We start from the raw sequence: 25,879 nt of genomic DNA, 5'->3' as shown, positions 1-25,879 counted from the left end.
GCTGAAGAGTACACACAGGGAGCTCTGGAGCAGACACACAGATCACAGACACCCCAACCCCGATCCCGTCACCCCACAGCCCTCAGGCTGGGCTCTCCCCTGGGGGGAAACATGCCCGGTGCAAGCACCGCAGTGACGACAGCCGGGACGTAGAAATATCCTTAATATAATTAGGTGCAGGGCCTCCCCCCTCCCAACCACACGCGTACAAACGAGCAGGGGGCAGCCCCCCTGCACAGCCAGTCCCTGCCGCGGGAGCAGGGGCAGCCCCCCCTGCGCGGGGCCGTGCTGGGGCAGGGTGAGCAGCCCGTGCCGGGGGGGTCCTGCCCTGGCCCCCCTCCCGCCTCCTGCAGCCGGCACTCCCGTCCCCTGCAAGGGGGGAGCATGCTGGGGGAAGAAAAAATGCTGACACCGAGATGCGGCCACCAAGTCTAGCTGAGGAGCGTCCCAAGTGGGTTAATTCTAGGTGGAGGGTTATTCTACGAGCCGTACTGCAGCAGGGCGGGGAGGACGGGGGCTTCCTGGCGGGGCAGAGCTGGTCTGGGTTAAATTGTCCGCGGTCCCGGGCGTGCGCTCAGTAGTCTGCGGTGTACTCCGTGCCGTGCAGCCCTCGGCACAGCAGGGTGAACTCCTTCACCATCTCCTTCACTCGCCGCTTGTTCACGCGCTCTCTGCTAACACAGAGGGAGGGACAGAGGTGAGGCGGGCAGCAGGGACGGGCGGCGCTGCGATTGTCACGGCAGCGGGGAGCACACAAACCTGAGGATCTGCTGGCTGAAGGTCTCCTTCTGCTCGGGGCTGACGCGGGCCGAGGGGAAGCCGTCCTGCTGCATGGCCTCCTTGATCCAGACGCTCAGGTAGCTGAAGCAGTGCTTGTTCAAGGCAAAGAGGATTTCTGCAAAGTGATCCATGAGGCTGCGGGAGGCCTGGCCGCCGACGCCCTGTGATGGAGCAGACAGACCCCGCTGAGCCACGCTGCCTCCCCCAGCCCCGCTGTCACCCCGCCTGTCCCCTCACACACGTGCCACTCACCTCCAGCACTGCCTGCAGCAGCACTTTGCCGTTCTCGTGCACCACCTGTCCCACCGGGGCGATCTCTCCGCAGCGGGGCAGCAGCTCTGTCTGCAACACAGCGGCCGGCCCGCTCAGCACCAAGGCTCAGCACCGTGAGCTCCCCTGCCCGTCCCGCAGCCCCGCTCCTGCCCTCCTGGCGGGCTGCAGCACAGCCCCCTGGGGCTCTAGGGGTGCAGCCGAGGAAGCCACGATACTCACAAAGAAGCCACAGGATGCTTTCACCGTCGGGGCCTCAGGGAACTTGAGGGAAAGGACACCTGCAGGTGGAAATCGCTGAGGTGAGCGGCCAGAACCTTCAGGCACCATCCCAAACCAGCAGCAGCACCATTCCCTGGCTGCTTTGCTCCCAGAGCTGCAGGAGCAGCCCGGGCTCCCCGCAGAGGGCTGGCAGCAGGTCCCTGCCTGCGTGCACAAGGCTGGTGCCCCTGCCCACGGTACTCACCACACTGAAACACCGCCTTGACGTCCAGGTTGCTGCACAGGAAGAGGTCTGGCTTCCTCTTCAGAGCCTGCAAGGCACACAGACAGCCCGAATAAACACAACCCTGCAGAGGCAGCCAGGAAGACTCCTAGGAAGCCGGCGCCCCAGGCAGCCTCTGCCTGGACGCACACTTACCTGGGCACAGACAGCAAACAGCAGATTCACACAGTACAGAAGGAAACCATCGCTTTTCCCCCCCAAAAAAGCGTCAACCAAACAGCCAGGCCATTCGCGACACCCGGGGAGCTCTGACCCCAAGACCTGAGGATAGATGCCAAGGCGGTGTACGCACAAATGCTGCAGACACAGAGGACAGGGTACCTCTGGCTCAGTCCTCTCCTCTTGAAGATGCTGGTGCTCCTGGGGTCACAGCCACTGGTCTGTGCAGTGACCCGTGTTTTGGTTGCCCCCAGCTTGAACCAACACCTGGCTCTGCTCTGGCTGCAAGGCAGAGGAGGCAACGAGATGCCAAAATCGCTTGGCAATTCCTGGCAGCCAGTACGAGATCAAAAAAAGCTGTGGTTTTACTCTGCCACCCGGTGACCCCACCAGCCACCGTGGGGCTCAGGCTTTGCTGCTCCACCACCACTGGGGACACCCTGAGCCGTGGCACGATGGGGCCACTGCTGTGGCTTTGTCCCCCCTGTGCTGGCAGTCACAGGACAGAAACGTTTCAGCCCCCACTTGCTGCTCCACAGGAGAGTTTCTGCCCTGCTACACAAGGTGGCCACATCTGTGCCCCCCCAACACCGTGCCCACTGCTGTGGGCTGGCACTGGGGACAGCAGCCACGCACCCTGTCCTGCTGTCACCATGACGTTGGGGACAGCAGCCACAGCCTGTCCCCGGAGGTCCGAGAGCAGGACACCACGGCAGGAGCCTGGCTGCTCTCCACTGCGTGCTGCCCTGAGCCCGCTCCCCAGGGTGACAGCAGGGACTGCCCGCAGCCACCGTCCCCACCTGGAGCAGAACTGATTTCCCTCCCTCCCCTTCTTGCTTCCCTTCCAGGGAAAGCCCCCGGCCGTCAGCCCAGTGCAGGGAACGTGCTGCAGAGCAGGGAGCCCGGCAGGTTTCGGGGTTACCCCATCTCCTTCCTGACGCTTTGTATCACGCTGCAAGAGGACGCGGATTTGGCACTGCTGCTCCTGGCAGAGGTGGCACTGCCAGAGACCTGGATCCCCCCCTGCTCCCCCCAGCTGCACCCTGCCAAGGGCACCCGGCCCTGGGGACACCGCTTAGCCGCTGGTTCCTCTGCTCTGCAAACCCCTCCAGCTGCCACAAGTCTCCCAAGACGCTCAGGTCACAAAATCAGGTTACGAAAGCCACCTACCTGCACGAAGCTCCCCCCAGCCAAACCAACCTGCGGGAGGCAGGGGCACCCGGGCTGTCCTGCAGCCCATTGCAGCCCCCACTTTTCGCCCAGCCAATGCTATGGGTGAAAGCACGCTGCGATTTCGGGAGGGCTCCTTCCTCCACCAACGCAGAGCAGCGTGCAAGCCCAATCCAGGCACACGTACACACGTGCAGAGAAGCTTTTTACCCCCGTGAGATGGGGCCGTGGGGCCCTGCTCTGTTAGGGAGCTGCACCAGGTGGGTCCGGCTGCTTCTTCCCAGCACCAGGGAGCCCTGCTCCAGCCCCGGGGCCTCTCCTCGCCTGTCTGTCTGTCTTCGTGTCTCCTGCCAGAGCTGCTCTGCTCCCGTGTTCTGGGATGGGCTCAGCTCCTCAGGTTCCACCTGGCAGTGTTCCCCATCCCCTGCTGCAGCAGGCGCTGGCTCTCCAGAGTGCTGTCCTGCAGGCTGGCACAGACAGGCCAGGGGGCTCTCCTCTGGGGCAGCTGGGACACCCTCCGGGCAGGTCTTCAGAGCAGGATCTTCTACACCCGGCTCTTCTGAGGCCGGCAGGCACGGAGGGGATGTGAGGCCACCAAACCAACCCCATTTCTCCAGCAGCCAAGGGACAGCAGGGGTGGCGCAGCAGTGAGCCCCTGCCTGTGCCCACTGCAGGGCTGCAGGCGTGGTGGGGAGCTTGGGGGCTCTGCTGCCCCTAGGGAAGGGCTGTGCTCCCCTCTAAGGGGCATAGGTCACACTGTCACCCAGCCTCAGCACTGCTGGAGGTGACAACCATGCAGTCTGTCCCAGCTCAAGAAGGGAGGAGGAGGAGGACAGTGGTGGTGGCTCTTTGGCACAGAAGGTCCCAAATCTCCTGCCCATCAAGGCCCACGTGCACAGTTTGTCTCTGGGGACGTAGACAGGGTGCTCTGGAGGTCCACGCTGGTGTGGAGAAGTCCACAAGGCTGGGTGGAAGTGGTGGAAGGCTCATTGGGGAGGCAAAATGGAGTGCTGGCCCCATGGCCTGGGGCATGGCCCTCAGCCAGCAGCTCCTGCTGGATGCAGAAACTGCAGAAACCAGCATGAGACATCTTGGGTTGGAAACTGCACGAACAGAGCTCAGGCTGTGGTCTGCACTCCCCTAAATCCTGACTCAAAACAAGCACGCTGCACCCAGGAGCACACACGTGAGAGGTACCTGCTGGCCAGAGAGCAGGCAGGGGCTCCCCAACACAGGCCCAGATCCTCCTCACCTCCTCCAGCACCTGGCCTGGTCAGTGCCACCCGAGGCTGGGGCAGATCTACCTGCAGGAGGTGCCAGCACTGCTCAGTGCAGGCTTACAGCACACCGATTAATTCCTATTTAGTTTTGATTTGCAACAACAGCGTTAATAAGACATTTGTTTGAAGCCAGCATGGTCTTGTGATCCGCGAGCCAGCATCACGAGAGGGTTGAGCATTACCATGCTGGCAGAGCCATCAGCTGCACGAACTGGGCAGCCTCACGGCCAGCTGAAATCCTGCGTGACACAGACACAGCTCCCTCAGTGCCTGTGACCAAGGGCTGAGTGCAGGCACCAGGAGGCAGGAGCAAGCCGGAGCTCACCCACACGTGAGCACAGAGGAAGGGGATGGAGCCCTCTGGGGTTGCTGGCATAAAAAGCGCGAAGAAATACAGGGTCAGGTGGCTGTCAGAGATGGCTGGCTGGCAGCACGATGTTAATCACCTCCAGACACCGAGGAGGACCCCGAGCTAGAGAGGAACTCAGTACTTCCCAAAGAAACAGCAAACAGCCTCGGGAGAGTCTCTCAGGGCTGCCTGGTGCCTTCCCCCCATGGCAGGGCCACCCTGCAGGAGCAAAAGGCTTGCTGAGAATTACTCCAAGTGACAGCACCTCCCCAAGTGACCTTTCAGTGCTTCCCCATGCTGTCAGAAGCGTCTCCTACTGCCTAGCCTGACTCCTTCTCCATGATTTCCTCCCATCACTTCCATTCCAAGTGAATAAAATTACCTACATCTTTGGCATTACCTGTTACACGCCTCAAGACTCATTCAACTCCTCGGGCTCTCCTCACGTTTACGAGGTGATGATCTCGCTGGATGCCTTTCCCTGTGCTCTCTGGTCTGTATCTACAGAAACACCATGCCCCGGTTCAGGTGCAGTGCTCTAGCTGAGGCCTCGCCTGTCTGCATGGCAGTGAAGGACACCTCCGTGAACCTCACATCCCACTTAAATCTCAAATCTCCATCCTCAAATCTCGTGTGAAAACCTTGTTAGAGATCATAACTTTCGAGACCGGCATCACCACCTGCAAACGCTTTCCAGAAACCTCAGTTATTTCACATCTCGCAACAGACAGAGTGGGGAAGAAAGTGCTGTGGTGTGGTTTGTAAGATGGGACTTGTCTCAGCAGGACCTGGACTTCAAAGCACAATGCATGGATGTAGCCTGGGAGGTGACAGCAGCTTCCTCACCTGCTCTGTGCCAGCTCCATCCCGCAGGACCTGCACAAGGGCCGAGCAGCCGTCAGAGGGGGCTGCCCAACAGCTGAACGCTCAGGACAAGCCGGACCCGGCACTGTGCCCAAAAGCAGACACCCAGGGAGGCACCAGCAGATGGACTCCCTGCCACCCCCAGCCATGTACTTGCACCCAGGACATCAGGGCTATGCAGCAGGCTGTGGAGCACACGGGGCTGCTGTATATGTACACACAGCACAGCGCGGGCCCTGCCTGCCCGCTGCCAGCGGTGACAGAAGTCCCTGGCCAAGCAAGCAGGACATCACACCGCCCGGTGGCACCACGAAGAGCCCCAGCACAGGGCTGCATGCACACAAGCCCACGGACACTCTGATGGCAGACTCTTGCTGTCACCCTCGTTCCAAGGGGGACAGGCAGGCGGCTCCTCCCGACACAACCCCAGCCGCATGCCATCGAGCCAGCACCACGGGAGCTGTGGCCGCCACCTCCCAGCCACTGTCCCCAAACGCTGCCGGGGCTCGGTGGCAGTGCAGCGGGGCAAACTGGCCAGGCAGAGAGCCCGGTGGCACCCGGGGTCCTGGTACCACCACAAGCAGGTTGCTCGCCCCAGCAGGCGAGATGGTTCGGAGCTGGTGGCCACGCAGCCCAGTGCCAGGCTTATGCAAGGCTGCCTGGCACCACAGCCAGCTCTGCCTGTCCCGGCTCTGCAGGACCCATCACGGGGCAGGCAGATGAGTAGGACCACGACCCCTTAATGCTCTAATTTTCTGTCGCCGGAGCATGGCTGTGGCAGCAGCCCAAAGCCCCCGGAGCTGTGCCCCCAAGGCCAGGCGAGGGGGTGGCAGCTTGGGGCTGCCCTGGGGATGGTGCGAACCCAGAACTAAAGGAGAATGTTTTGTTTTCAACTTCCACGGAAACAGATGGAGAAACTCGATATTCAACTAAAAGGAAAAAAACGTTGTCAACAGAAAGCTAAAAATAGGTTTAAATTGAATTAAAAAGAGAAAGAGAGAGAACAGAAAGTGAATGAATAAGAAACTAAAACACACCTGTGCCAGGAGTTGCATAAATGAATCAACAATATCAGGATGATCCCTGGGCCCTAAAATATAATAAAGATGTAACTTAAGAGAAAAATCATACAAACAGCAACTCAACATCATATAGTTATGTGATACAGAAAGAATTTACAAGTGAAAACAGGAGTGTAAGGGAGGAGGGGTGTGTGGGGAAGGGGATGGGCAACATGAGCAGCTTGAAGCAAGTTAAAGAAACAAAACATACAAAAAATCATGAAACTTGGAGAACCCAAGAACAGAAAGAAACTGCAAAGGGAAGGGTCTGAAGCCCCAGGGTCTCTAGCTCGCGCCTGGGTGCTGCAGAGCCAAGGAGGAGATCTTCGTGTCCTTGGGGAGGGAGAGGAGGAGGAGCAGGGGCTAGCTGGGCACCATCTCCACAAGGAGAATTAGAGCTTTTGCATTGTGGGGGCTGAGCGGGTGTCTTCAGAGCACCGTTTGGTCCTGGAAGATAACTGCAAGTGAACGACAACACCTCAGCAAACGCTCCACAGGCCCAGCGGGGCTCAGGCGTGCACATGCTCGTCACCAGCATCAGCTGCTCGGGAGCCCCTGGCACAGTCGCCCTCCCGCCCCGTTCCCAGATGCTCCCCAAAAGTCCCTGAGTCCAGCACCCCCCAGAGAGACCAGCCGGTGCCCAGAGGTGTCCGTGCCAGCACCACTCACCCTACCTTGCCATCTGATTCCCTGCATGGACACGTCTCGGCCCCCGCAGGGTCGCACATCCCCCCCTCTCCTGCTGCCCGGAGAGGACCCCGGGGTGGGAGCGCAGCCCTGGGCACGCAGCGAGCTGGGCGGCTGCTTGCTGGAGCGAGGCTTGCTCCAGCCACGTGGGCTCTGTCCCCTCGTGCCGACGTGCCTGCCTGGCTCCGAGCAGGGGGACCCGAGTGCACGCACACCCACGAGCCACTGGTGGAAGCGGGGACCTGACCTCTGGGTGAGCCCAGCTCGCTCGTCACCGACCCAAGTGACACCGGAGCACAGCAGGACGTGCTCGGCCCGTGGTGTCCCGAGGAAGCACGGGCTCCCCGCATCCCCCACCTCTCTATCTCTGAGCCTCGGACTGGGGAAGGCATCACGTAACCCTCTGACACGGAAGAACTGGGCTGTTGAAGGATCTGGGCCAGCGGCTCCAAGGGACGCTTGTCCTTGTCGTGGGGCAAGTCACCACGAGGCTGAGGGGAGCTGTGGTGTGCAGGGGCCTGTCCTAACCCCGTCTGCCTTTTGTAGCGAGGAGGTGATGCAGGCAGCAAGCCAAACACGGGGCCCTGCCCTAAGCAAGGATGCTGGACACAGCAGGGACTGGAAAGGTGCTTTCCCAGGTGTTCACACACGTCTTCCTACAAGGGCTTGGCTCCCAGCCACCACAAACGCCACTGGGCTGCAGACAAACCCCAGGATCTCCTGGTGAATATGCAGCCAAGCGGGCCTGGGGCTCCTGCTCTAGCCTGGCACGAGGCGCCCAGCCCTGACACGGGAGCGGGGCCGCCACCTGAGCTCCGAGCCCTGCGCTGGGGTTCCCTGCTTCTGCTGTCCCGCAGGGAAGGTACCCACCGTCCAGGGGTTGGGATGAATCCGAGACACAGAGATGGCCCCGTTAGCTTAGCTAGGAGTGAAAACAGCCATTCCTGGAAAGACGCCTCCAGACTCCATGCATGCAACAGCCTGACAACAGCCCCAGCACGACGAGGAGCTCATCGCACATACCTTGCTGGAAGAGGGTCAGCGTGACGGAGGTGACGAGCAAGAAGAGGGCCTTGATGGGAGGGAAGTGGGCAGGCTCATGAGCAAAGATGTGAACCAGCTGCAAGAGACAACGGAGAAGGACTGAAGCTGTCCTGCACCCTCCCAGCCTCCCCAGGAGCGGCAGCCCCACACGGGTCCCTACCTGCCGTGTCAGGTCGATGGCAGAGGCCTGGGGGATGGTGCTGTACATCTGCCCCAGCATCTCGCACAGCTGGGGCACCATGGGGGCAAAGTCATCCAGGAGGGTCTTCACCGACTTCTCAAAGATGGCACAGACAGACTGTGGGGGCAGAGAGAGAGAGACAATGTGAGCAGCGGTGGTGGGAGAGCTCTGCAGCACAGGATCGTGGAAGGGTTGAGATTGGAAGGGACCTCTGGAGGTCATCTGGTCTAACACCCCTGATCACGCAGGGACGCCTAGAGCAGGTTGCTGGGATGCTTCACTGCTCTTCCCAGACACCAGGAAACAGAGGTGACACGGGTCTAGGTCAGAGCAGAGCTCTCCCCTTAGGGGACACAAGCATTTGGTAGCCCCAGCTCTCATCTCCCTGCTGATGACACAGCTCCTGTAACAAAAGGAGCAGAGCTGACTGGGGCAAACGATGGACAAGAACGGCCAGATGCTGGTGGCTGCAGCAGTGCTGGGCAACCCAGAAAGACACCCCTGTTACAAGGGGATGCAATTGCCCACAACAGGTTGGCAGCATCACCCAACATCCATCCGTTGCTGTCCCCTGTGCAGGCCAGCAAGGACAGAAGCAAAGCAGCAGGCAGTAGCACAAGGCTCCTGGTTACCTCCACCACCTGGGCATCGTTCAGCCACTTGCTGAGGACCTTCTGTATGAGCTGGAAGACTTGCTGCAGAACAACTACCACCTGCAAGGAAGGAGAAGGATGAAGAGAATTAGCCCCAAAGCACTGGAGACAGGAGGTTTGGTGCTAAGCATGGCCTGGATTCAACCCTTCAGGCACCCCTGCCTTGTCCCCTCCCTGCAGCTGGGCTTTCTTCCGTGCTGAAGCAGCCTGACACAGCTTGTGGCTGGCAGGTAGCACTGGGTAGTACTGGGACTGGGTAGCACTGTCCTCCAGACAGCCAGGAGGGATCCTGAGATCAACCTCTACCCACTGCAGAGAGGTTAGAAGAGCTGAAGGAGCTGCTTTACCCGGAGCACACCAACTCCCACCTTCATGGCACACACTGCATCCTCCACTCACTCCCCTTCTTGCTCCAGCCACGTCTAACGGGGTGCTTGGCCAGGCTGTGGCCACCAGCATCGAGCTGCCGCCGTACTCACTGGGTTGGGTCCTTGCTGCACTGGCAGCTTCTTGACTTCATTGCTTTCGTGGTCGTCATCGTGGTGGCTGATGTCTAGGGTGGTGAAGAGGTTGGAGAGCAGCCCCAGGATGTGGATGATGGCCAGCTTATTGGAGGGGTTAGGCTGCCAGGGAAAAATAAAGGGAGAGCGTGACCCAGGCTGCACTGCTCAGTCCTGGTGAGGCCTCTGGGATGCGGAAGAGCTGGGACTGGAGAGGGAAAGTGCCAGAGAGGGGTTCCTCACACTGTCTTCCCTCTCTATCTGTTGGCTGAGCCACGAGGCCTTCCACCCACCCTTACTGGAGAGGAATCCTGGAGGATGCACAAGAGCACCATGGCTTGCTCCAACCCAGAGCACACTGAGACAGCTCCCACCAGGGCGCCGTGTGGAACATCACATGAGGGAGGATGACACACGACCAAAGCGTGGGCTCCACCCTGGGGTAGCAGATGCTGATCCAGACAACACACAGCTTGCAAGAGCCAAGGAGCTCTGCTCCTAATGACGAGTAGCTGCAAAGGGCAAGAAGCCTACAACCCAGCTGGCTGGTGGCTCTGTGCTCATCTCTGCTCTGCCTGCCGTGGGGTGAGGGGAAAGACAACCCATAATGTTCAGGAGAGCTGCTTCAACACACCACCCTGGGACACAGCCAGCAGGAGAAGCCCCTCCGGAGGGAGGCAGCAGCACGCAGGCACTCACCGTTTCGTCAGCCAGCTTTTCCAGCTGCTGGATGTAGGGGGTGATGAGGGAGTGCAGGTTCTTCAGGATCTCCTCCACCTGCAGCGCAGACAGCAGGAAGCCGAGAGCCTGCATCAGCCACATGCACTGGCTTGTCTGGGTCGGAGAGGAGACACAAGCAGGGTCACTGCCAGCCACAGGCACTGCCCAGAGGTGTCCCTGCCTGCACCACCCACCCTGCCTTGGCATTTGGCTCTTTGTACAGAGCTGTCCCAGCCCCTGTGGGGTCAAGATTCCCCCCTCCTGTTTGCAGGGGCAGCTTGGGCTCTTTTCCCATGCTTTCTCTCTCTTCCTTTTCCTCCCCAAAATGTGCCTGCAGCTGCATTGAGGTGTCCCCACATCCTTGCTGGTAACTGCTAGTTACATCTCCCTGGGAGCTTCCCTCTCTTTGAGGAAATAGCCCCCAGAACAGCCCCTGCTGCAGCGGGAGCCCTAGGATGAGCCATGCAGAGGGTGGCAGATGTCAGATATTCCCAGCCACACCAAGCTGCTGCGGTGCTGAGCTCCCCCCCAGGACAGCCTAACCCATAGTGGGAGCCCTCATGTGCTCACGGTGAGCACAACTCAGGGGCATGGGGGCGAGCAGAACAGCCAGAGGTGTAAGCAAGTGCCTCTTACCTTGTGAATCTGCTTCATCAACACCTCCTACAAAACAGGACGGGAGAGAGAAAGAAGAGAGTGAGTGCTGCAGAAAGCCTCCTGCTTCCAGGGGGCATGACTGAAGCAGAAAGTCAAGACAAGCAACAACTAACAGTTTTCCTGAGGAAAAAAAGGAGGGATGCTCAAGTGCAACCTCAGCAAGCCCCTGATGGGAAGGCCGAGATGCCACTGCCTGCTGTTTCTGCATGTGCAAGAGGACACTGGGTTGTTACTGCCCTGGGAGCAGCAGGACAACTGCCCCAGAGGAAGCAAACCACCCCGAGCTGCTGCTTCACATCCTCTGCACACCCCAGCCTTGTTGCTCCGCACCCAGCTCTCACCTGTGACACAGCCACGATGTTGGCAGCGTAGGGCGGCAGGTCGTACTTGCACTCCCGGCAGATCTTCTTCAGGGTGGAGACGCTGGAGATGGAGAGCTCCGGGTTGCCCAGGGCCTGCAGCACCAGCGGCAGCACGTTGTTAATCATGACGGGGTGGTCGGCCAGCCACTCGGAGAGGGCTCCTGCACACAGACAGGGTCAGACCGTGCCACGGCAGCCAGACCCTCGGTCCCTACACCCTGAGCTGCTCGGCTTTGCCTCCCACTGTTATTATCCAGCATCCCCAGGAAGGATGGCTCTGTGGCCACGAAGAGCCTGGGCTAACTCAGAAGCAGGTGGCAGCAGCAGGACGATGGCAGGCAGAGAGCCCACAACAAGTTGCTCAAAGCCCCGAGGGCAGCTCTGGGTGGGCACAGGGAAGGCAGGAGCTGCTCACAGTGACTCAGGTGGGTCTCCCACCCCAGCCAAGGGCCTCACCAATCGTGAACATGACCGTGTCAGCCAGCTGCACGTTGCTGATGCTGATCCGGGGGATGAGGCCAATCAGCCCTGGCACCACATCGGAGTAATTCACGTCAATGGTCTCGGCGATGGACTGGAACCCGTACAGTAAGGCCTCCGTGTGCTGCGGGCAAGGGAGAGGGGACAGTCAGAGCCACGTGCCCGCTGCCACCCCCACCTCCTGCCCCAACAACCACTCAGACCCAGCAGCAGAGGTCATGGATGCTGAGAAAGGGGGACAGCTGCACAGTCCCCAGGCACACCAGGCTTCAGGGGGCAGGATTTGTTCACCCCAGATGGCCCCAGGGGATAAGAAGGCAGCATTTTAGTGACCAGAGTCTGATAGTGATGGCTGTCCAGCGGGGATGCTGAGATGAGCAGAGAGATGCCAACTAGCTGCAGGGCAGAGGACCCTGTGCTTCCCCTGCACTCACACTGCTCCGGGCTTATTCCAACAGATCTCTGAGAGCCTACATCAGGGTGATCATGTTCTTTGCATCCATCACACCCCTTTGCTCTCCCACGGCAAGAACAGCCCCCTCTGGTGCTCCCCCACGGGGCTGGCACCCCGCAGCCCAGTGCCCAGCTCCCCTTGCTCACCTGCCACGTGGACGGCTGCTCCGTGTTGGTCAGGAGACGTCCCAGTTTGTCATAGAGGCTGCTCAGGAGCTCAGCACCCAGCATCTCATACACATACATCAGCGTGTCGGAGATGTCCACCCTGCAGAGACACAAAGGGGTCTCCAAATGCTGCCCCATCCCCTGTAGTGCACCGCACAGACGTGCTGCTTTCCCTCCTGCTCCCTGGCAGGGTGACAACCACACCGCCACAAGTGTCCAAGCTGGTCCAAACACCAGCTTGTCTCCAAGCCACCACCCCAGCCAGAACAGCTCTTGGCAAAAGGAATCTCCTCTGTGTCCTTCCTCAGGTCTCCCCACAGCTCTGAGAGGCAGGATGCCGCCAGCACCCTCTCCTGCCTACCCAACAGGTCCCATTTGCACCCAAAGCCACATCTGTGCCTTGCTCCTGCCACCCAGGCAAAGAAAGACCTCGGCTGCAGCCACACCTGTATATCCGAAACTGCTCCTTCTCATCCGAAGACCAGAAGCCGTACTCCTCGTCGGAGGGGAACTGGGCTTTGTGCAGCAGCACGTCCACCAGCTGGAAGTAGACGGGCCTGTAGACCTGCTGGTACACCGCCTGCTTGTCGGGCTCAAAGGAGAGGATGTCGTCCTGGTGGCAGGAGGGGGAGAAGTTAGGAGTGGCAGGGAAAGGAGACGGAGGGACCCCAACCACGAGCCCCGTGTCAGGGCCTGGTGTGCGGTGAGACACTGTGTGCGCTCCTCTGTGCACAGCAAGGAGCCAAACTGCTGGGTTTGCTGGTGGGAAAAAATTCAGCCTGACGTTTTAATTATGTTAACAAGGCACTTCAAGCTGGTTCAGACTTTCCAAGGGATACTGGGGGTGGAAAAATTGAGCCCCAAGGCTTTTTGAGCTTCCTCCTGCTCCAACCTGCACATTTACATAAGACCCACTGGGCCACCGAGGCATCATCCAGTGTGGCCTTATTGCCTCATTTTGCCCAGAAACTGAATGCTGCCACAAGTTTCTCCTCAAAAAGGGACAAGTTAAGCCAAAAGCTTGCCCCTGCCCAGTGTCATCACGGTCTCAGGCCCTGCTGTGAGCATGGGAGCCCCAGGCTGATTGCCCCACGCCAGCCACTGACCTGCAGCGTGTACCAGAAGGTGAGCGTCAAGGAACTGGTGGTTTCGTTGACAGGATAGTGCCCGGGGATGCCCGTGCAGAACATGATCATGTTGACCAGGGCTAGGAAGCTCTGCCAGTGCTCCACCTGGTCCAGCAGGGCCCTGGGGAGCAGAGCACGCCGTGGTCAGGCTGGCACCATCACCGCGGGTCTGGCTGCTCGGAGGCGAGGCCCACAGCGAGGTGACAGCACTCACCGCGAGTGGTTCTCCCCCAGGGCCACGGCGATGCGGCAGATCCCATGCGACGTCTCCATGTCCCCGCTCTGCACCGCCTGGCGCAGCTGCTCCTGCAGCCCCAGCACCGGGGGGATGAGCTTCAGGAGGGTGTTCACGTACCTGCAGGCACAGCCGGGGTCAGCACCGGGCACGGTCTGCACCAGCACGGGCTTCCAGCGGTGCCCTACCACTTCCCATGGCTCCCACCCAGCTTTCCCTGCCAAAAAGCAGCGCTGTGGAGCAGGATGCTTCCACCAGCCTTTATTGCTCCAGGACCTCTCCTTCCAGCCAGATGCAAGGCTGTGAGAAGGCTAAATGGAAGGTGTGCTGAAACTCCTGCAGAGGAGCTTCCCATGCCAGCAGGGGCCCCTCCTGTTGCACAACCACGAGGCCACCATCTCCAGGAGCCCCATCTCGTGTCCCCACAGCCTCGGGGGCTGGCTGCAGCCCCGCAGGGCTCCCCTGCGCTCCCTCCTCCTCCCCATCAGCCTCACACACATACACGTCAGCCTCCCCTCGCCGGTAAGTGATTGTAACCAAGGCAACGAGCAAGGAGGCAGGGAAGGTGAAATGCAGCCCTGGGCCCCTGGAGAGAGGCTGTGCTGGAGGCTCAGCAGCCGCCTGTCACTTACCTGCCCAGCCAGGCGTGTTATCAGCAGCCGCAGCTCCTCCGCAGCCTCCCCGCCTGCCCTGCCGCGCAGGGGCCGGGGCTGCAGGGAGCAGGAGGTGCCCCCCGTGCCGGTTTTCCCCTGGGGAAGGGGCAGATGCTGGCGCTGAGAGAGCCACACGTCCCCCAGCTGCAGCACGCTGCCCCGCTGGCCCTGCGCTGGCCCTGCTCTGCCCGCTCGTTAGCGGCTAACGGAGCCATCGGCCACATCGACCAGCAGGACCAGCGCCTCCTGCTCACCCCACAACCTCCAGTGCTCTTAGCAAAGGGAGACCACAGCAGGGTGTGGAGGACAACCCCTGAGACCAGGCACTGGCAGCTCACATGGGACAATCTGATCCTTCCTGATCCAAAACCTGCACCACATCCTGACAAAAACAACAAAAAACCCAACAGCAAACCCCAACCTATTAAAAACCTGCTTCTAACAAAGCTCTTGGAAAACTCTTCTAGTGGAATTCCTCTTCAGAGGTTGAGCACCAGGTGCCGAGCAGCACCCTGCTTCCTTCAGAGGCTCCTCAGTGCCTGATGCCCACCACAAATCCCCCCCCCACAGCCCCCTCCCTGCTCTCCAACACCACTGCCCAACGGAGGAGCACGCAGCTTCACTCCGGCACATGCAGCCCGGCTCTTTGACCTGCTTAGCCAGGGGATAATCTTCAAACGAGACAGAAAATCCAGCCCAAGCCTCCTCTGCCAAACAGATGCAACACAATCTTGGTGCCTGCCCTTCTGTGACTCAGGCTACTCCCGACAGCGAGGCTGTGGCGAGGCGCCGCAGCTGCCAGCTCCTGGTGCATCCCCAAAAAGAGCAGCGTCCAGCCTTGGAACAGCACCCAGAAGCAGGAAAGCAAACCGTGTCCTCCTTTTGCAAGGGAAAACAGGCAGACAAGCCACCAGCACAAAGAACTGACTTACCCACGGGTACAGCAGCCAGTGTCACGGCCACCACAGCATGGGCAGGCATCACTGCAGGAGCATCCCTCCTGCCCTGATCCCACCAGGCAATAAGAAGGGACAGTCCTCCCAGTGAGTATTTTTACGCAGCTCGCCACCGAGCCTTTTGCTGACATTAAAAATACCCCTGCAGGATCCCCTCTGCAGGAATTTCAACGAGGCCAGCTGGGAGGGGGCGAGGAGGAAGCAGCCATGGGAATTGGAGCACATTGGGGGAGCCCAGGGGCAAACCCCAGCACAGAGAGATGCTCCTCACAGCTTGGGCTGCTCTGCAGAGGGATGCCCCGGGCAGCAGGGAGCACACAGGCTCTCGGGGGGCTTCGGGAGGAGCTGGGTCTGCTGTGGCTGAGCAACAAAGGCGGAAGGCGGGACTGCTGGCACCGGGAAGGCTGGGGGGGACACGGCTAGGAGAAACGGAGGGTCCCTGCCCCCTCTGTGGAGTGTCACAGCAGCAGTGGCTCCCGCTTGAGAAGACCTCCAGGACCTCAGCATGGAGCAAAACCCCACTGTAGCCGGCCCCCACCAGCAGCTGGTGCCCCCACCGCGGCTGGCCGCGACACACGCCGCCTGGCAGGGCAGCTCGGTGACAATGGCCCCGCTGTCCCCACGCTCCAGGAGGCGTACAGAGAGGGGGGAGCTCGGCCACGGGTGACAGCGCTGAGAGGAGGATGGGGAGAGGCTGCCAGGAAGCATCCAGAGCAGTGGGACCTGGTGATGCAGGAGCTGCAGTGCGGTCCCTGCGCAGGAGCAGAGAGCAAACCCCTGTGATCTCCTCGCTCTTCTCACCACAACGTGTTTTGCAAGCCCCCCAGAAAGCGACGGGGGAAGCGACGGGGGAAGAGTGCTGCAGGGCCAGGCGCCTGCACACAGAGAGGGAATCACATCTGAAGGACTTGTGAGTGTCAAGGGAAAGGGAAGGGAGGAAGGCAAAATGTCAGAAATTCGAGACCTACAAGTCACCTTCTCCAACACCCCATTTCCTGCACTAATCCTGCTACAAGGTGGCTGTGCCGGCCCCAGAACTCGTGGTCTGCAACCACAGCACCTCTGCCATTGCAGAGGGCAGCCCCGGGGCTGTCAGCAGCTGAGGCAGGGACCCAGGGAGCGGTGCTGACAGCACAGCAGCAGCACCGCCGCAGAGGGTCGGAGCCTGCGTGCTGCACGGCTCAGCCCAGCTTCAGCTAAACCCTCCTCCTGGCGGGGATGCAGAGGTTGCTAAGCAGCCAGGAGATGTGGCCCAGGGATCCGGAGGAGATGCACTTTCCCTTCTGCAGGCATCGGTCCCAGGAGCTGACAGCAGCTCAGACGACGCTGCCAAGACGAGGAGCTCGGAGCCCCGCGGCGCAGCCCTGCGGGACCTTCCCCAGCCTTGGCTCCCGGCTCCGGGCAGCCACAGCCACAAACAAAGGATGAATCCTCTGCTGGGCCACGCTGCTGGAGTCAGGATGGAGGAGGCAGCCAGGTCTGGGTTTATTATCTCTGTATCAAATACACTCCTTGGCCGGACCTGAAGCAGAAGGCAGAGGAACATCTCTGGCCAGATCCTGGGCACGCTCCCCGGTCAGGCTGCAGGGTTTGGCACGAGGAGCCAGCGGAAAGAGAGGAGGAGGATGAAAGGGGCTGTGGCTGCGTCCTCACTGCTGCGAGGGCAGCTGGGTGTCCTGAGTGCTGCTGCTCAAACGTGGCACCCAGCACGAGGAGGGGGCCAAAAGGCAGGGAACAGAAGCAGGGGCCAGCACAGCGCAGGAGCACCAACAGCAGGGCTCAATTTCCACGTCCTGGTCCCCAGGGTGCAGCAGGCAGACAGCAAACAGCACCTCCATGCCAGCCCAGCCCACACGCTGGGGAAGCCCTCTAGCAGGGTGGGCAGGAGAGGTAACATACACAACACAAACTGTGGTGCAAAGCCTTCCAGCACCAACCCGGTGAGGCCAGAACCCAGCTGCTTGCATCTTCTCTCCCACTTCCAGACCCTGCCGCCGCCACCTCCAGGCCAAACAGTAGCTAGAAAAAAGCCTGAGGTTTCTCCTGCCCACCCCGTTCCCCTGAAGATGCCCGTGAGCAGCAGCCTGCAGAGCACAGGAGAGGCTGCCCTTACCTCTGGGCATCTGGCTGGGAAATGGCGTTGACAACCGCCTCCACCGCCGTGTCAAAGAGCTCCGGGTCCTGCAGGGAGGTGAAGGCTGCTTGGATCAGGTTCTCGCAGTCCATCAGGGGGATCTCCAGCTGCACCCAGCTGGAGAAACACTTCAACACCTTCTGCTTGATGAAGCCCGGGGAGTCCTGCTGCTGCAGCAGCTGCTCCAACAAGGGGAAGACGGAGCCGCACTCCTGCGCCAGGACGCTGCGCACCTGGCCCTTGCGGTACTGGGGCAGGCGGCTGGTCTGGAACTCCTCGGGCAGCACCGTCAGCAGCTCCAGCAGCGCCAGGCAGCGCGCCCGGCCGTCCACGTTGGAGTCCTCGGCCTGGAACATGCGCACCATGTCCGCCACGGCGCAGGGCCAGGCCTCCGGCATCATGCTGAGCGCCAGCGAGGCCAGCGCCACGCACAGCCTGGTGAGCACGATCTTGGAGCCGCCGGCGAAGCGGGTGATCTGGGTGAAGAGCTGAGACTTGAGGCTCTCGTACTGGTCGGCCGGGATGTCGTTCCAGTAGCGGGAGATTTTGATGTGGAGGGCGCTGGCGCCGAAGTACTGGATCTCGGGCACCTTGTCCATGTTGAGGAGCAGCCAGCTGAAGTGCCAGGCCTGCGGGGACACCTGAGCCTGCATCAGCCATTTCTGAGCCAGGTTCTTGTTCTCGATGTTGGGGTCGTAGTACAGCTGGTGGAGAGCCTGGAAGAGACAGGGGAACGCCTCAGGACTGCCGAACGTGGCCCCATCCTGTCCCTGGGCACAAGTCCAGGCACCACCACAAGTCCTGGTGCTGCCACCCTCCCTCACCAGGCTCCCGCTGAGGTGAGAGACCCGGCAGCAGCAGAGGGACCCACAAACCTGTCCTCCCCTCCTTTCCACTCTGGAAATTTCTCTTCCTGAGTCACCTCCTGTCCTCTCCTTCGCCCAGACCAGACCTGTCGGCGGCTGCCACAGGGGCGTCTGCGCCAGGCTTGGTGGCACGGCCTCGCCTGCAGCAAGGCGGGTCCTCCCTGCCGCTGCCAGCACGTTAGTGCCACTGCAGATGTTTCCGTCTGTCAGGTTTTAGGCAGCTCTGGAAAACCACAGTCGCTAAGCCCTTAATCTCTGCACCGAGTGAGTCCCTTTGAAGTGCTCCCAAGCCCGCCCAGCCACAGCTGAGCCGTGGAGCTGGCCTCGAACTCTGCCCCCACCACCGCCTCCCGGGACGGTCGGGCTGCTCGCTCAGTTTCCCCTTCCAGAAGAGGAGAACATCACTTACCTGCTCCCGCAGGCTGCGAGAGATCTCGTTACTGCTTTGCAGAGCTCACGGATCAGCATGCAAGGCCCTACACCAGCTGCGGGGCTTTATTTGCAGAGGGACATCCTACAGTGCTTAAGCTTAACGTTAATAGAGTGGGCGAGGTGGGCACAAAGGGGCAAAGGCACAGCACGTGGCTTGTGGCAGAAGTGCATTCCTCTACACAGGGCTGCAAAAACCAGGAAGAAAAGTCTCTGCCTGCCAGCACCAGCACAGCACAGCCCCTGGGACCGAAGGGACAAGCCTACAAGGGTCAGGCAGAGCCACCACGGGGACACGGCTGGTGATGCCCCAGTGCAGGAGGTGGGAAGAAGCCATACTCCATCTTCCAGCAGTGAGCTCTTCAGCCTTGCGCAGCACGACTTATTTCAGACCACTGACTGTGTCCCAGGAGCAAGGAGTGGTGATGGCATTTGTCAGGCTACCACGTACCTGCTGCGCCCTGCTATCAAGCTGGAGGATGGTTCCAGCAGGTGCAGAGGACTTTTTGCGGCCCCATCCTGGCTCCGGGTCTCAAATATCCTCCTCCTCCTCCCCCTTGAAAGCTCTCTGAAATTCTTGTATGGTTCTTGTACCCAGGAGGGGATTTAAGCCCTATTTTTAAGCACGCAAGACTGGCAGCCTAGGGCACAAGAACATGCTTCCTAAGCAAGCGCTCGTACCTCGTGCTGATTCCCAGCACAAGAGCAAAGAGCACAACAAAATGGCAGGAACACTAAAGGGAAGGTGAAATGCCTCTTTCTTAAAGCCTTAGATGCAGGGAGAAATGAGGATAACCTCTTTATGAGAAATGAGGAGGTTATGAAATACATGGCAGGAGACACAGTAAGCCGATGGACTGCAGAGGAGCGAGCTCTGTGCCACTGAAAGATGCACCCTGACACAAAAAGTGGGGAGGGAAAAAATCTGTCCTGAGAGAGAAGTGGCCAAGATGAACACATGAGTTACCAACAGCCATCTGAAACCTTGCTCTGCTCTCAGATATTTTGGACTCTTGCCTGAAGCAGCACTCAATTGTTGAGGCAGAGGCACTACCCGCCCCATCAGAGACATAATTTACGTCGTTACGGAGCAGGAGATGTGGACGTGCTGCTCTGAGCTACTCTCGGGGCTGGGAACCTGGCCCTCACCTGCACGTAAGCCAGCGTCCTGCTCTCCTGCTGCAGACTGAGTCATCCTGCAGCAGGGCTGGGGCTCTCAACCATCTCCTCCTCTTACTGTCTTCATCTTGTTTGCTCTCGTCAGAGCTAGCTTCCTGTGTTCTTACCAAAACAAAACTCGCCTGAGGTTCAGAGAGACCCTGTGTAAGGAGGTGCAACCTGCAGGAGCTCGGGGACATCTCCAGCGGAGGCCCCAGGGACGAGCACTGGAGCTGCTCAGCACCTCCACAGTGACCTGGGAGGGTGAGTGGTGAGGTGACAAGGTCTGTGCACCTAGAAGTCCTCCTGCAAGCTGCTGGGGGGCAATATTCTGGAAAAACATCCCTGCTGGCTTTCTCGCTTCCTCCTCTTGTCCCTGAGCATCCTGCTGGGGACAGGCCTGAGCACAGCTGGACACCAGCTGGAGATGCCCCACCTGTACCCGCTGTAGTGCTCTGCACAACACAAGAAAGCTCCTAGGGGACCTTCAAGGATGGCTGTCAGTGCTGACCATCCCAGTTCGTCTCAAAGCAGCAGATGAAACCCTAAGGAGAATGCTGGGTTGCCTCCCTTGCCTACCACTTACACAAGCCACTCACCATCCTTTGCCAGGAGTACAGGACATGAGGCTGCAAGGCAGCGTGCTCTGCAGGAGGGTACCTGAACGCACAGCGCACTCATCCCTAGCAAGAAAAGGCAGAGTCTCCATTCTGCAGGCAGGTTTTGGCACCAGCTGCTGCTTGACTTTCACTCCAGACATCGCCGTGCCAGCCAGCGCTCTCAGGCCCAGAAGGAAGTGCTGGAGATGATGAGGGGAACTCACCAGTGCCAGGAGGGAGAAGCAGAAGGCATGAAATTGGGCAGCGACATCTAATAGGAAGGCTTTGTGCATCCTGATTTAAAAGCGTGGCTGACACCAGACCTGCCTCCTCTGCAATTAGACCTGTAACATGAGACCTGGTAAACAGCCAGGCTGTCAGCTATGCCCTTTGGTCAGGGAACGAGCTTTCTCCAACATCATCTCTGCATGGCTGAAAATAATTCAAGCTTGTTATTATGGGCCTTCCCTGCTCTAAAAAGCTGTGGTCAGAGCCTTTGGGCTTCAGCTACCAGGGTGGTGTCAGCCACTCGAGCTCCAGAAGAAGCTTGCCCACAAGGTCAGAGCTCCCGCTCTGGTCCCCCTGGAAGGCAGGAGGGGGAGCAGCCCGGGGATCATGGCTATCAGCTCACAACGTGGCTCCATCAGGGAGAAGGAACGGCAGCAGCTGCTCTCAGCTCAGCACCTCTGCAGCCCTCATCCCTGCAGCTCCCGCAGAGCACAGCCGCGGCAATTTGTCCCCGACTGCAGGGTGCCTGATGAACGCGGGGCCTGCCAGCTCCGTTTGAGGGGTGACAGGAGCCCCACGCACCGAGCGAGCTGCCCGCTGCTTCCCAGCAGGGACACCGCGTCTCCAGGGGTGGCTCTGAAGCCAACAGAGGGAACCAGGCAGGGAAAGCAGCCCGTGCACACACACTCTGGTTCTGCTCCGTGCCTGGCACCCCGGGCTGAGGGCAGCAGCAACACGTCTCTCCTTCGGGCCGGCCTCCAGCCTCCTGCTGCAGCCTCTCACCCTCCCTTCCAGCTGAGCGCACGCTCAGCGCTCCGGGCCTGCAGCGGCACAGCCATTACCCGGCCTCTGCCGAGCGCAGGGAACGTCATCCCGCCTCCCCCCCCCCCGCACGCCTGCCAGCCTCCCTCCGAAATGGCAGGGGAGCCGGGCAGAAAGCAGCCTCCTGCCGAAGCACGGAGGATGAGGAAGGTGAAATAAAGCCATGTTCGCTCCCCTCTCCCAATAAACGCGCCGCCGCTTCGGCCGCTCCTCACCCCCAGCCTGCCCACGCGGCCTGTTGGCAGTGGGGACGGTGCTGCAGCCCCCCAGCAGCTCGGCTGTGGATAAATCCTCTCAGAGGACAGCGTGGTCCCTGGCACAGGCATGCTCTCGGTGTGGCACCAGGCTTGGAAAGGACCCCAGGGCACCTGCCACCCCCCCTGGGCCCTGCACAAGCGATGGGTGAGCGGGACTGGAGAGGAGAGCTGGGAGCGCAGAGCCCAGGACAGGAGCGCCCCTGCCCACCACGTCTCACTCCTCCCTCTCACCTCAGAATCATTCTGAGGCCCCCAGGCTCCAGCCCCACCGATTCCCCCTGCACAAGAGCTCACTGCTGACCAGGGGCTGTCAGGATGGTGTTGCAGAGCACAGCGGAGGCCTGGCAGCCACAGCAACGTGCCGGCCTCCCACCTGACTGCCATCATGACACGGGAAGGAGCCAGGTGCTCAGCCAAGGGTGGTTCTGGTTACATGGCAAACGAGATGACTCCTTGCTTCCTTCCATTTTGCAAGAACATCCCCCCAGGGTCCCTAACTCACCACCACAGGCACTGATGCTCCATCAGGCATAGATGGGCTGCTCCTGAGGAACAGCCGGGCAAGCTGCTGCCAGCAGTGCAGAGGACAGGGAGCACCATTCCCTCACCCCAAACTGTCCATAATTGTTGTTATCATGTATCACAACACAGTCAGCAACATTTTTCCAAAGAAACCAGGTGCACTTGTGTTTCTTTTCCCCCTTCTCTTGGGCTGAAGGCAGCCCTGGCAGCGGCCACCTCACCCAGCCTCAGCATCTGCCACGAGCAGCCCCCAAAGCCACCCCATAGCCACCACTGACTTGGACACCAGCTCCCCACACGCCACCTCCTTGTCCCTCTGGAGATGCCGTGCATTCACCAGGCACCTCCAGGGAGGTGCACGGCCATCTGAAAGGCTCAGAGATGCCACGCTGCTAATGTGCTAGGGAGAAAATGTCAGCGGGTATTAGCGGCACCCCAGAGGATGAGAGGTAGGCCAAAGGAGGAAAAACCTGGAAGGCTTAAAGAAAAAAAAAAAAAAAAAAAAAAGGAGAGCTTGGAGCTTGCAATTGGGAAATTCCCCCAGAAAGGCCCTGGGTTCCCTCTTATTTCAAAAAGGGGCATTCTGCTACAGCAAATTCAGCTGCACTGAAAGCAGGTGAGGAGGGTCTCATCCCTCTCCTCCTGCCCCTACCACCACACAGCAGCGGAAGGTGCTACCAATGCTGACCCAAGGCAAACCAAACCACAAGGCACAGGTCCTTCAACGCAGCCTCCCCCTGCTCCTGTGGGACAGAGCCAGCAGAGACGGAGCCTTTGCAACCCATCCTGAACAGAGCAGAGCTGGGGCCGCAGCAGGAGTTTCCCCTTCCCGTGGTACTGTCACCCATCAGCAGGCTGCCAGCCAAGTCAGGGACGGCCCTGGGCACCGAAAAGCACACACAGTTCATGAACCAGATTGCACCGTTTAGGCTCAGGGAGGCAAACCACCCTCGAAGCCCGAAGCCCTTGGATCTCTCAGCCTCGCCTTGTCTCAGGCCCCTCTAGCCCAGCAGCAGGTGCACGGGGAAGCGGTGCCAGCCCGGAGCCCCCGGGTGCCCAGCGGGTCTGCGCAGCACGGCCGCAGCCTGCTCTCCTTGTGCTTAAGCCAGAGCAGCATCTAGGTCAGGCTTGGCAGCAAACACGAAGCGGCCGCGGGCCAGAGCCCTGCGCGCCCTGACACAGCAACCGGAGCAGAACGGCCCCACCGCCGCGCAGCCCCGCTCCTCCGTGTCGAGGGGGAGCTCCGGGAGGAAAACACGGCAAAAACCACCAATATCTGCATAAAAAATAACAAGGGGGTATGGGCAGGCCTTCCAAAAATGGGAATTGTCTGCTCTAAAACCATCAGGAGAGCGTGATGGGCACTGCCTGGCCTCTAAAAACATCAGACGGGTGCTGCCTGGCCAGAGACCGGGTACGATGGCCACAGGACGGCTCCCACCATGGGGACCCGGAGATGCCTTGACCCCCTGCCCTAAATGCTAACCGGCCCTCCTCCTGCCTCCAGCCCCAGCGCTCGCACCGACTGACTCAGCGCGGAGCCGAACCCTGGCTTTAATCAGCCTTCAACGTTATTAATAGAGCCGTGCACAAAACCTGACAGGCAGAAAAGCCCAGGCCGGCGGAACATCATTTATTTGTCAGTACCAACTCTGACAAGGCGGCTCTGCCCACCGCCCTCCCACCTGCCCAGCCCCCAGCCAGAGCCGAATTCTGCGGGATTTGTGTCAGAAACACCCCGCCACCCCCCTCTGACAGGCAACACGGTGGGGGGGGGGCGAGATGCTCAGCCTCTGGGCTCCTTCTGGTCCCACCCCACGTTTCTCCCTCCCTGTCCCCAGCCCGCGCTGCCCCCCCCGCGGCCTGCAGCTGCATCTCCTGGGGACGTCAACCAACGATGGCAAAGCCTGCGACTGCGAGAGCTCAGGCGGGCAGGGGGATGGGAGCCGAAGCATCCTAGAGGGCAGATCTGCCTCCTCCCCGGCGTCGGGAGACCAAATGCGGCGCAGCGCAGGGAGGGAGCGCCGCGCTTCTGCGCTGCCCGCGCCAGGCTGCCCCCCGGGCACTGCCCACCCTCCCCGAGCCAGCTTCGTGGCTGGTGCAGACAAAGAGGTGGTTTGTGCCTGATGGAGAGGGAAATCAAGGGAAAATTATCCAGTGGTCCTGACTGTATGAGGGTTAAGCAGCGGAAGGTAGCATTAATGGAGCATTTTTGCAGACATGGGGTAATCCTCAGGGCCATGCTCCATCCCGGTGTCACCAGTGGGCTGTGTCACCTGCGGCCACAAAGGAACCAGTGCCTGGCCATAGACTGGGGCTCGTGCTCTGACACCTCCCCAGGCCAGGTAGGGGTGTGGGATGCCGGCGATGTGCCCACCAGCGCGCCCGTGGGCACCGCTTTGGCAGGAAGCTGGGGCTATTCTTATCCAGGGAAAACGAGGGCGCTGGGATTCCCGCTGGCTGTCTGGGGACCCGGCTGCGGATCGAGGTGTCGGATGCTTGATGAGACGGGTGGCTGCAGGAAGCTGTGCTCCCTCGCTGCTCGCCCCTCACCTGCCCCAGCACCTCCACCATCACCCAGGGGAAGCGTTTGCCCCTTGGGTACCCCACTCGGTCTCCACGATGGATTTCGGGTCATTCTCCATGACAGATTTTGGGTTCTTTGGAGGCTGGCAGGAACTCATCCCCAGCAGCATGCCACCACCAGACCCCAGTTCTCCCCAGCACCCCAATCCTCAGCACCCCAGAGGCTGCCCCCTCACTCCGCAGCCCTCTTGGGGACCCCAGGGGACCATCGGGGGGGGCCGGGCACGGGGCGAGGAAGGCACTGGGGGCTGAAACAAGGCCGGGGGGGGGGGGTGAGGAAGACGCTGGGGGTGAGGAAGGCGCTGCGGGGCGAGGAAGCTCTCCCGAGCAGGGCCCTCCCCGCCTGCTGGGGACGCTGCCGGTGCGGCGCCGCTCGCCCCCCGCGCCCCGCGGGCTGCGCGCCCCCTTCCTCCCGCTCCCATTTCTGCCTCATCATCTTCCTCCCCCCGCCGGCTTCTCCCCGGCGCACGGAGCGGCTCCGTTGGGCACGGAGGGCACCGCGCAGAGCCGTGCCGTGCCGAGCCGTGCCGAGCCGTGCCAAGCCGGGCACCGAAACCCCGCTCCGCGCAGCACCGGAACGGGCCGTGCCGAGCCGTGCCGTGCCACCCCGAGCCGTGCCGAGCCCCGCTCACCTTCTCCACGTTCTCCACGGTGAAGTCGAGGCCCTGCGGCGGCGCCTCCGCCCTCCGCTCCATGGCTGCGGCGGCGCTGGGCGGCGGCGGCGGCGGGCGCAGGACGGCGCCGGGACCCGCCTCCGCCTCCCTCCCGCCCCGCTCGGCTCCGCACGGCTCGGCTCGGCTCGCACCGCCCCCACCGGGCGGACCGGGGGCCGGGCTCGGCCGCACCGACCGCCGGGAGCCGTAGTCCCGGCCCCGCGCCCCGCCCCGGCCCTCGGAGCGAGGTCCCCCCCCCGCCCTCTCCATGCACCCGGACCCCCTCTCCCCGTCTCCAAAAGCCAGCACCC

General features: G+C 60.9%; 1 protein-coding gene across 2 annotated transcripts; it reads right to left on the bottom strand.

Annotated features, from left to right (window-relative positions):
* Nucleotides 1–150: 150 nt before the first annotated feature.
* Nucleotides 151–25,851, bottom strand: IPO13 (importin 13). 2 transcript variants are annotated; one of them, XM_072041964.1, is made up of 20 exons: nucleotides 25,548–25,851; nucleotides 17,428–18,164; nucleotides 13,685–13,825; nucleotides 13,450–13,591; nucleotides 12,790–12,956; nucleotides 12,323–12,443; nucleotides 11,699–11,846; nucleotides 11,222–11,403; nucleotides 10,860–10,886; nucleotides 10,203–10,337; nucleotides 9,483–9,626; nucleotides 8,983–9,063; nucleotides 8,330–8,467; nucleotides 8,149–8,245; nucleotides 6,415–6,467; nucleotides 1,517–1,583; nucleotides 1,273–1,331; nucleotides 1,033–1,122; nucleotides 760–941; nucleotides 151–674 (listed from the first exon to the last, which is right to left on the bottom strand). In XM_072041964.1, the coding sequence occupies exons 1-20, from the start codon at nucleotides 25,836–25,838 to the stop codon at nucleotides 575–577; spliced, it is 3,102 nt and encodes a 1,033-aa protein (XP_071898065.1). In that variant the 5' UTR covers nucleotides 25,839–25,851; the 3' UTR covers nucleotides 151–574. The 2 variants fall into 2 exon arrangements, with proteins under 2 accessions (XP_071898065.1, XP_038039237.2); XM_038183309.2 differs by having other exon boundaries at nucleotides 151–671.
* Nucleotides 25,852–25,879: the final 28 nt, after the last annotated feature.

This window comes from Anas platyrhynchos, chromosome 8 (assembly GCF_047663525.1).
Source record: "Anas platyrhynchos isolate ZD024472 breed Pekin duck chromosome 8, IASCAAS_PekinDuck_T2T, whole genome shotgun sequence".
NCBI classification, from domain to species: Eukaryota; Metazoa; Chordata; class Aves; order Anseriformes; family Anatidae; genus Anas; species Anas platyrhynchos.
Note: the sequence above shows the minus strand (reverse complement) of the source record. Positions and strands in the feature narration are given on the sequence as shown.

What these genes read in the sequence shown, in the direction of transcription:
- IPO13 (XM_072041964.1), bottom strand. Translation starts at nt 25,838, where the DNA reads ATGGAGAGGGCGGGGGGGGGACCTCGCTCCGAGGGCCGGGGCGGGGCG. An exon ending in TGATGAAGCAGATTCACAAG is followed by an intron (nt 10,338 to 10,859) that starts GTAAGAGGCACT and finishes TCTCCGACCCAG; the next exon opens with ACAAGCCAGTGCATGTGGCT. An exon ending in TGCAGCAAGGACCCAACCCA is followed by an intron (nt 9,064 to 9,482) that starts GTGAGTACGGCG and finishes CCTTCCTTGCAG; the next exon opens with GTGGTAGTTGTTCTGCAGCA.